General features: G+C 41.1%; 1 protein-coding gene across 2 annotated transcripts; it reads right to left on the bottom strand.

Annotated features, from left to right (window-relative positions):
- Nucleotides 1-2,771: 2,771 nt before the first annotated feature.
- Nucleotides 2,772-9,295, bottom strand: LOC147624272 (ER-bound oxygenase mpaB'-like). 2 transcript variants are annotated; one of them, XM_086819245.1, is made up of 3 exons: nucleotides 9,246-9,295; nucleotides 4,365-4,826; nucleotides 2,772-3,841 (listed from the first exon to the last, which is right to left on the bottom strand). In XM_086819245.1, the coding sequence occupies exons 2-3, from the start codon at nucleotides 4,805-4,807 to the stop codon at nucleotides 3,214-3,216; spliced, it is 1,071 nt and encodes a 356-aa protein (XP_086675371.1). In that variant the 5' UTR covers nucleotides 4,808-4,826; nucleotides 9,246-9,295; the 3' UTR covers nucleotides 2,772-3,213. The 2 variants fall into 2 exon arrangements, with proteins under 2 accessions (XP_086675371.1, XP_086675372.1); XM_086819246.1 differs by lacking the exon at nucleotides 9,246-9,295 and having other exon boundaries at nucleotides 4,365-4,908.
- Nucleotides 9,296-10,417: the final 1,122 nt, after the last annotated feature.

The raw sequence follows: 10,417 nt of genomic DNA, 5'->3' as shown, positions 1-10,417 counted from the left end.
ATGGCTGGCAAGGACTAAGCAAATAGCTAGGAAAGAGGGACAAGGTCCTCCTATTGCAAAAGTTACCACAAGAAGGGAACCAGCACCATCCAAGTCTAGAGCCTCCAAAAAGTAAAGTCCATGCACATCCTTCAATAAGCAAAGACAAGGAGATTCAGCCAGAGAGTGATAGTCCAAGAGATAAGAAAGGCATAGAAGGCTATTGGGTTTGCTATCCCCAAGACACCCTTTGAGAGGATTGTGAGAGAGTTTTGTGATAAACTGGTCATTGGGAAAGAGGTGGAAAAGGTCTATTATCTACACACTCCAGGAAACAACAGAGGACTTCCTTATTGAGTTCTACAATCATGATCAAAGACATGGAAACCCTCAAGAGGGTATGTTGGTGGAGATATGACCAGCTCCTTCATCCTATTGACTAGGTAGATGTGAAGATGAGGGATATTCTCATGGTACCACTAGCAAGGAAGCCAAAAGGTGAAGAAATTCTAAAGACTCGGAAGGTAACACATAATAGAGACATAAGGGCAAAGACTGCCTATGAGCAATCACTAAAAATCCAAAAGGATGCTGGTTCTCAAGCTCTATCCCATGCTACTGCCATTCAAGATGTGAAGAACTTGCAGAGATTGCTAGACTTGGGGTCTAGAATTATGATCAAAATAGAGGAGGAGGATGCTAACACAAAGAGATTATTTTGTCAAAAGAATGCACAGGGATCTTGAGGAAAAAATGTGCAAAGGTTTCAGACACAATTATTTTTTATTGTTTATGGTAAATTCCTAACTGTTTGGTACAATGTTGGCAATGAATTTTTGAAAGCCTACTGTGACCAAACCTTTTTTGATAGCATGATGAGATCCAAGTTACCTCTAGATATCCAACCAATGGTATATATTCTGGACCCCCACTTCTCTTAGGCGATAAGAAATTTGAGAGAGACAGTAACAAGCTTAACCAAATGGTTTACACACTACAACTTTCATAGGGTCAATATCATCATTTTTTCCTATCACCACTCAGAGTAAGTGAATGCTGCCTATCATCTTAATCTTTTCACCATGTCTACTTGAAGACTAAGTGACTTTTTTCTTTCTCTTGTAGTTGGCATTGGAGCTTTGTATGCATTGATATCCAAGATCATGAATGCTTTCTCTTCAACTCCTCCAAAATCATTCATTTATAAAAACTTTTCCCCATGCTCTAAACTTACTCTCCAATAGTCGCTAAGCCTTGTAGGCATTATCCTACACATTTAAACCTATCCTTTTACCTTATTTAACTAACTAATACATCAAGAAGGGATGAGAGAGAGAGAGAGAGAGAGAGAGAGAGAGATCACTATATATTTACAAGAACTAAAAGAAACTAGTAGGTACCCATGGCATGACCTCATCAAGTCACAACACAAAAGAGTAATTATCACTATACATTTATACGAGCTAAAAGAAACTAGTAGGTACCCATGACCTTCCCTCGTCAAGCCACACCATGAAAGAGAAATAGGCATTGAAGAAGAGGCGGAGCCAACATTTACCATGTAAGGTGTACGATACCACTCATCATGCCAAGTCGATCGTTGGACCTTTTCTCGTAGGGGCCATGTTCTCATGCATACATGAAAACAACGAGTGCTCAAGTGCATGCAAAGAGTGGGCCTTAGGGTTGGTAAAAGTAGACCCTTGGGGACATGACTTTTTCTTTACATGTAAATACAACAAGGCGACTCACACATTCATGCTGTGGGATGGGATCATGAAACGTTGCATTTACTTTAGATATGGGCAAGACCAAGCCCTTGATTTTACCCTTGGGGACATGACTTTTTCTTTACATGTAAATACAACAAGATGACTCACACATTCATGCTGTGGGATGGGATCATGAAAAGTTGCATTTACTTTAGATGTGGGCAAGACCAAGCCCTTGATTTTACTCGTGGTGAGCGACAGACTTCGATGAAGACTACCAAACCATTCTCACCAAATCGCCGAAGCTGATAGACCTCAAGCAAGATGACATGCTACGAAAACAGATACTAAAAGAAAGATCTAGTGGCACTAACATGCAGACCTACATGATGGTCATAGGCATGCATTGGGTGGAATGTTACCTATATGCCAATGCCAATGTGATGGCCTAGCTCAACGGCAACAAGATGTACAACAAGACCAGCTTCCTCTTCATCAAAGAACTACTTTGAATGTACACCAATGCCCAAGGCAAGATCCTCAATCAAGTGCTCTACTACATGACAAGATGGCCATAGCTACCGAAAGCCATTGTGCGTGATAGAATTGATGATATGATGAAGCTAAGCTACAAGTTAGAAGCCAAGGCAACCCCCCACCGACAAGAAGTTGCAAACAGATATAGCGAGATAGAGGCAGGTAACACAATTATAGACAAGGGACCATTACCAATAAGTTGCAAACAGATATAGCGAGGTAGAGGTAGGTGACACAATTATAGACAAGGGACCATTACCAATATTACTGAAGGTAGTGTGCCCTACCACCCAAGGAGAGGCAAGGCCTCGTACTAAAAAGTTTGGTTTTCCACAATGTGAAAAACTAGCTTGGGTCTTCAAGTCAACATCAATCATGGAAGAAACAAGATTATACAACTTAGTAGTGGCATACATATTTGCATGCATAATGGCATGAACATCAACAACATAGCAGTGAGAAGATCTTGGTTGAAAGACATGCATGCTAGTCTGTAACCTCAAGCATGGAGACAAATGTAGGCAAGCTTGAGCAAGCAATGGATGATTAAACCTAGTTGTAAGTATGAAGCTCATCTTATCAACCATATGCATTGTAGAGATCTTTACATCATGCTAGTAGCTCATCTTATCAACCATATGCATTGTAGAGATCTTTACATCATTCTAAAACGTGGCCATCCATCTATGCAGAATGCAAAAATGAAATCATCATTAAATACTACACGACCTGGCCTTAAAAATTTGGTTGATAAAGCCCTCTAATTTAGAAATGATTGGTGCCGAAAAGCTAGTTGCCCGAGTAGAGCTCAACGGGCATTTGGTTTTTATGCCAGTGCACCATTAGTAAGGCCAGTTCATAGATGTTACAAGACTACCTTGTAATTTAAGTTAAGCACAATAATTGAACCGACTTGTAATTAAGTTTAGCAAAATAGGTGACCTAAGGTGAGCCGTGAAATGAGTCGACTAGACACACAAACCATTTATTTTGTTGACACACCGCGGGGCCATGGTAGGTTGCTACATTCTCGTAAAGTGCAGAAGAGGTCTCCTTCAAAGGGGTTTCCTAGTTGGCCAGGCTTGATGGCACCCACTTCCTTGATTTTGTAACCTTTCTCGTAAGAGAAGGGCTTGTAGATCTGGAAAGCAAGCTTGTAAAGAGCCTCGGGGTCGAAGTGGGGGCCTTGCGATTTGGGGCAGCCAGAGGGTATGCGGCTAACCGCCCACGAGAGGGGCCTGGGCGGCAGCAGCCAGCTCACCGTCAAACCATGCAATTTGAGAAGAGAATGCGAGAGGGCGCTCCACCAGGGGCCCTGTTTGGGGAACCCAAAGGCCTTAAGCAGCCGCTCGTCCATCACAGAGTAGACTAACTTTCGAGCAAGGGGCTCCAAGAGCGAAGGCACATCACTTAGAAGTAGCCTCACTGTGGCTTCAGCGATCTCTTTGTTGGAGTCTGCATACACCATGTGCTTTGCTTCATAGTCGTCCCTGTATTGCCTGAATGCACAGACGCTGTTGGGGATGTTGCGTATGCCCATGCGACTCCCCGTGTCGTGCCAAGTTGCATAGTATGCCGACTTCTCCATTTCCGTCCACTCTCGATGGCCATAGCTGGACATCACAGACACAGCATACATGATGGGCGCATTAGCTACGAAAGAACACACACACGCGGGTCAGGGTAAGGGGCACTAAGATTGAACCTTACCCTCCTCTTCTAATTGTTCTTCAATTTCCCAGACAACACGTAGCTGTTATTTCAATAGTTAAATCGATTTACCTCAAAAATTGTATAAAATTTGAGCTAAAATTTAACCAAAATGCATTAAATTTTGGAGACTCGTCAAAAAAAAAAGGGGGGGGTGGGATCTTACATGGTTTGTAAAATTTTAGTGAATTTACTGAAATGATCAGCAAAACATATGCCAAAAAAAAAGGGTAGCAAACTCAAAAAAAGTCGGCTACAGATTAGGGTTGAGCTGGAATTCGGGTTCATTAGGGACAAAATTACGTAGTTAGTCTAAAACGAAGAATTAGAGTCCATCTCCCAGCTGTTTTTAGCGGATGATTCCCACTTTTCAGGAAGCACGTAGACATAATCACGGCCAAACAGAGAAATTTTGCAGACACTTACATGGTAGAAAACTCAATGGGCAACAAGATGAAGAGGGAGAGCACGTAGAGATACTCCGCATTGTCGATGGGGTAGTGGGAGTGCAGGAAATTCAAGCGGCGGAGGGCAAGGGAGCCCCTATCGCCGTCCACGTGGTGATGCAGCATCTCTTGCACCAGAATGTCTGTGTCGTCGTAGCGCTTGGAGGGGTTGCATGCGAGCTGGCCACCCTTCTGCAGAATGCGAGAGATTTCTGGAATCGCAGAGGCTCTGAAAAGTGCAAACTCTAGTGCCTTCCGCGAGAGGAAAGGGAATTCTACGTAGAGAGTGTGAATGTTGATGGCTTGGGTATCCTTGTGAGGATTCAGAGCGCCCAACAGATGACAGCGGCGCTGTCTCAGATAACCACACATTAGCCTCCATCCTACGACAAAAACAGCCAGAGCAGCTATGAAAACCGCCATTTCGGTCTTCAGAATCCAGGTAGCAGCGATGGCAGGGGGAACTCCCTTGGGCTCTAAATATCTGGCTCTGCCCTTTTTTTCCCCCCCTTTTTTTCTCTTATTATTACGAGAGGTAGTGAGAGGTACTCTTATTGTTACGAGAGGTAGGTGACAGTACCGTCGAGTTGCGCGACGCGTGATGGTCCATGGAAATACTCCACCTTGGCACCTTCCGACAGAGAGAGGTTAGCTTTTGTAAGGTTCTGAGATCTATGGAAAAGACTACTTGTCCTACTGAGAGGCAATGCTCCATAAGTTTTCTTTTTAAAAAATAAAATCCTTTAAGGACATCAATGGAGAGGGAGGAAGCTTGAGAGAGAGAGAGGGAGGGAGAGCTTGAGAGGGATGGAGTTTCTGCAGCAATGGAGAGCGTAGAAAAGGAAGAAAGAGGGAGAGGGAGCTTGACAAGGAGGGAGAGCTTGAGAGGTATGGGGTTTCTACAACAATGGAGAGCTTAGAAGAGGAAGAAAGAGGTTCAAAATGAGCTTTCCAAACCTAGAGTATGTTGGGGAGAAGTTTGAGAGGGAAAACACACTTTTGGGAAAAATTTTAAAAAAAATAAATTTTTAGGGTTTTTAATATGCGCGATTCTAGGTGGGGGGGACCTCTAAGTTTGGGCCCAAGAGGTAGGGGAACAAGAGTAGTAATTAGGCCCCATTAAGCAAACCAAAGCCTAGGTCCCCTAGGGTCAAAGAAGGCACCCAGCCCTCCTCCTATTGGTCCATTCCTAATCAAAAGTTAATCTAAGGAGGCCCTCTTTGGGTCCAAAAAATTTCTAATGTCTTATGTTTTTTTTGCATGTTCTGTATTCCTCCCTTGGTGTAGATTGGCAAAAGAAGTATTTCGTAGCTCTTTGTTCTACATGTTCTGTATCATCTTTGTTCTGTATTATCTCTTTGTTCTGTATTATCTGTATAAGGCAGGGCTGCATGGCGAGGTATTTGATTGGCCCAGCGCCACGCGTTTAGGTGGGTGCGTTTAGGTGGGCGCGAGGCATTGTTCTGATTTGCATCTTCTTTAATTATTGTTAATCCCTTTATTTTGATGTTCCAGTAATGTAAGATTCCTCTCCCCAACCCCTTTTTGATGTCTAGCATATTCCCCTGTAATCAATTCCTTTTCTGAAATATAAGAGATCTTGTTTGTGGCTGTTTTAACCTAGAGAGAGAAAATTATTCTAGAGAGAGAATATTCAGATCATGAATATTCTTGGATAGAAAAATAACTCATCTTATTAAAATAAGTTCCCCTGAAACAGAAATTCAAAAAGAATTTTTCCAATGTGCAATTGGAATTAATTGGAAATAGGTATAAAGAACCTTAGTCTAAGGGTCTAGATTTTCAGAAATTTTTGGATTATGGTCCAATTAAGGTTCCTATGGGCCAATAGCATCAATCCATGTGTAGGGAGGAGATAAATCCAATTTGTAAAAGAAGATACCCAAAAATGAGTAAATGCTCACATAAGATGAAGAGTTGAAAATGTACAAGGTTTATTAGTAAAAAACTATGAGCAATAAAATTTTGACACATATGTAAGGAAGGGGAGTTCTTTAAAGAAGGTGCATATTTCACATAAGATGAAGAGTTGAAAATGTACAAGGTTTATTAGTAAAAAACTATGAGCAATAAAATTTTGACACATATGTAAGGAAGGAAAGTTCTTTAAAGAAGGTGTATATTTCACATAAGATGAAGAGTTGAAAATGTACAAGGTTTATTAGTAAAAAAAACTATGAGCAATAAAATTTTGACACATATGTAAGGAAGGGGAGTTCTTTAAAGAAGGTACATATTTCACATAAGATGAAGAGTTGAAAATGTACAAGGTTTATTAGTAAAAAACTATGAGCAATAAAATTTTGACACATATGTAAGGAAGGGGAGTTCTTTAAAGAAGATGCATATTTCACATAAGATGAAGAGTTGAAAATGTACAAGGTTTATTAGTAAAAAAAACTATGAGCAATAAAATTTTGACACATATGTAAGGAAGGGGAGTTCTTTAAAGGAGGTACATATTTCACATGCTTGAATGAGTTTTAAACTCAAAAATAATGTGATATTTTTATCTCTCATCTCTTTTGAACCAAACCAAATCAAAATGGAACCAAATCGAATAAAAAAGTAATCAAACTAGATCCAAATCTAGTCCAAATTCAACCAAACTGACTTGGAAAATTCTAGAATCAGTTTGTTTGGTTAGGAGCTCAATTTTTCCTATAAATAGAAGCCTTCCCTTGTTGAAAAAAATATAGTGTCTTATGCATTGTTACTCTACTCCACCTAAGCCAAGAACTGTGAATTCTTTAATAATTTACTAGTTTTTGACACTTCTCTCTTCTTCAATCTCCATTGGTGGCTCCATCAACATACTAAAACCAATTGATTGGTTGGGGGCCTCTACCGTGAACAAAGAATCAAGCAAATTATAAGATAAGTATAGTGAATTTTGATCTTTTCTATAATTTCTCAATGATTCTCTCTTCTCAACCCCTCTCAAGTGAGAAGCTTAATTGGTATGGTTTTTGAAATGCTATCGAAGTTAATTAATTTAATGATAGTAAAGAATTACATAAATTTCCATTTATGTCTAACTCTAATGGTTTTTTTTCTCTCTCTCACTTAAGAAATGGTCATACTCATGACCCATTCTCAATCCAAAGGAAGCTTTTCATAAAGCTTTTTCTTAATCCAAGATTAATCTATGCTTGAGAATAAAGTAATAGTTTTTTTTATCTATGCTTTTAGTTTATGATTATTTTTTAGTTAATCCATTAAGGGTTAATGATCCAATTAGGGATCATTCTAATCATTCCCTTAAAGATAACCTATCTTTTAAAATAATTGAGATTTATTAGTTATAGTAGCGGAGCTATGGCAAAATTTTATAAAAATATACACATAAAATAATTTCATTCAAAGCATGAAAAGAGGATTTCCTACCATATTCTAGGAACTATCATCCTAGATTAATTAAAAGAATTTTATTATGCATGGAGATGTGGATGTTTGCATGTAGATGTAGATGTATGGATGTGGATGTGGATGTTTGCATGTAGATGTAGATGTATGGATGTGAGTGTGAATGTGGAGGTGGATGTATGCATGGAGATGTGGAAGTATGCATGTAGAAGTAGATGTATAGATGAGGATGTAAATGGAGATGTGGATGGATGCATGTAGATGTAGATGTATAGATGTGGATGTGAATGGAGATGTGGATGTATGCATGTAGATGTAGATGTATAGATGTGGATGTGGATGTGGAGGTGGATGTATGCATGTAGATGTAGATGTATAGATGTAGATGTGAATGGAGATGTGGATGTGTGCATGTAGATGTAGATGTATAGATGTGGATGTGGATGTGGAGGTGGATGTATGCATGTAGATGTAGATGTATAGATGTGGATGTGAATGTGGAGGTGGATGTATACATGTAGATGTAGATGTATGGAGGTGAATGTGAATGTGGATGTGGATGTATGCATAGAGATGTGGATGTATGCATGTAGATGTGAATGTACGCATATAGATGTGGATGTATGGATGTGAATGTGCATGTAGATGTGGATGTATGGGTGTGGATGCATGAATGTGCATGTAGATGTGGATGTGAAAATAGATGTATGGATGTAGATGTGGATGTATGGATGTGGATGTGGATATATGTATGGATGTGAATATATGATATGTGATGTGAAGGAATCTGAAGTGATGAGATGGAAAATGATGTGATGGGATGAGTATACATATAAATGGAATATGGAATAAGTAATGTGGATTGATGATGAGGGATAATGTGGAAAAATGAAAGTTAAAATAGAAACTGTATTGTAAACTGTTTGTAAATGACTGTTTTATGTCAAGAATGCTGGGGGAGCATTTTGACCATCTTGTGATTAAGGTCGTGGAGACCTAACTGATAAAGTTGCAACTGCTGACGGAGAGTCAATGAAGGACGTCTCGCGTAGCAAGGTCGGCCGAGGTCTTGACCAGCCTCGGTGCGATTAAAATGGTGAGCTTCCGGTACGGTGGATGAGGGGCCAAGGAAGCGGCCTATGAGTGAAGCGTTAGGTCACCTGCGACGAAGGATCCTAGAGGGTGCTGACCATACGATGCTCGGGCTCTGGGTCGCCTAGGATACCCACGCGTGCATTGAGGAAGATATTGGAACAAGAGTAGGAGTTGTTTTCTGAAATCGGGCATGGATCTGGTTGATTGACCTTGCTGGTCTTCAATGGATGAGTCCATGGCTCTTTATATGGATCTGTTGGTTGATCTTGCTGATCTTCAACGAGAGTCCATCTTGATAAGTGATTATATTGTCGAGTATTATGGGCTAGGAACTAGGAAACGGCCCCTGAAAACCGCTATTTCGGTCTTCAGAATCCAGGTAGCAGCCTTCCTTGCGATGGCAGGGGGAACTCCCTTGGGCTCTAAATATCTGGCTCTGCCCTTTTCCCCCCCCCCCCCTTTTTTCTCTTATTATTACGAGAGGTAGGTGAGAGGTACTCTTATTGTTACGAGAGGTAGGTGACAGTACCGTCGAGTTGCGCGACGCCATGGAAATACTCCACCTTGGCACCTTCCACAGAGAGGTTAGGTTTTGTAAGGTTCTGAGATCTATGGAAGACTACTTGTCCTACGGAGAGGCAATGCTCCATAAGTTTTCTTTTTAAAAAATAAAATCCTTTCCCTTCTTTTTTTTGAAAGTTTGGCATTAGAGAAGAGCGGGCTTAGTACCCATGGGACCCCCCTTATCCCACAAATCAAGGGCAAGGCGCATCAATCGAGGTAGCCAACAGGGTTCGAACCCACAACCTGGGTTTTGACAACGAAACACCTTAGCAACTAAGCTACCGCCCGATGATAATCCTTTCCCTTCTTACATAATATAACAGGAGAAGGTATTTAACTTTTCCTGGGCTTCCATGTGGCGACTTCTTTTGGCCCCGGGCTTCTCACATGCATGTGTCGTCCACCATCCGAGGAATCAAACTAGCACCGTTCGTTGTGGAGAAATCAAGCCTATAGCCGCCAAAACCTGAAGTTGCGTCCCTCAGCAGTTGCGTCTACATGCAACTGTGAGGGGGTGAGGAATCAAACTAGCGCTGTTCGTTGTCGAGGAATCAAGCCTGCAAGCCGCCAAAACCTGAAGTTGCGTCCCTCAACAGTTGCGCCTACATGCAACTGTGAGGGGGTGCACCCGTAGCAATGAAGGGGGTGGCAAGTTTGGTGTGGCATCCTTCTCGCAGTGCCTTCCTCTAGCTTCTAGCTTTGCATCATCTTCGAGTGCTCTTTCTCACGTTCTGCTGGTTGAGAGAGAGGTTGTCATTTTGACGTCCTTTTTTGTGTTTTTTTACGCAGGTTGTCTTTGTTTTGGTGTTACTTTGCATCGTCTTCGACTACTCCTTCTCGCGTTTTGTTGGTCAACCAAGCGTTAGTAAGGCTCCTCTCTCTCTCTCTCTCTCTCTCTCTCTCTCTCTCTCTCTCTCTCTCTCTCTCTTTGCATGTTGTTTTGACCTCTTTTTTAGTGTTTTTTACATAGCTTGTCTTTGGTTTGGT

The sequence above is a fragment of the Cibotium barometz genome, chromosome 25 (genome assembly GCF_041138505.1).
Source record: "Cibotium barometz isolate CiBa-2024 chromosome 25, ASM4113850v1, whole genome shotgun sequence".
In the NCBI taxonomy this organism is placed as follows: domain Eukaryota; kingdom Viridiplantae; phylum Streptophyta; class Polypodiopsida; order Cyatheales; family Cibotiaceae; genus Cibotium; species Cibotium barometz.
The sequence above is the reverse complement of the archived record's forward strand: the minus strand, read 5'-3'. Positions and strand labels throughout refer to the sequence as shown.

Bases quoted from the DNA above. Each gene is read 5' to 3' on its own strand.
- LOC147624272 (XM_086819245.1), bottom strand. From the start codon at position 4,807: ATGGCGGTTTTCATAGCTGCTCTGGCTGTTTTTGTCGTAGGATGGAGG. The intron at 3,842-4,364 runs GTAAGTGTCTGC...TGTGATGTCCAG, and splicing joins CCCATTGAGTTTTCTACCAT to CTATGGCCATCGAGAGTGGA.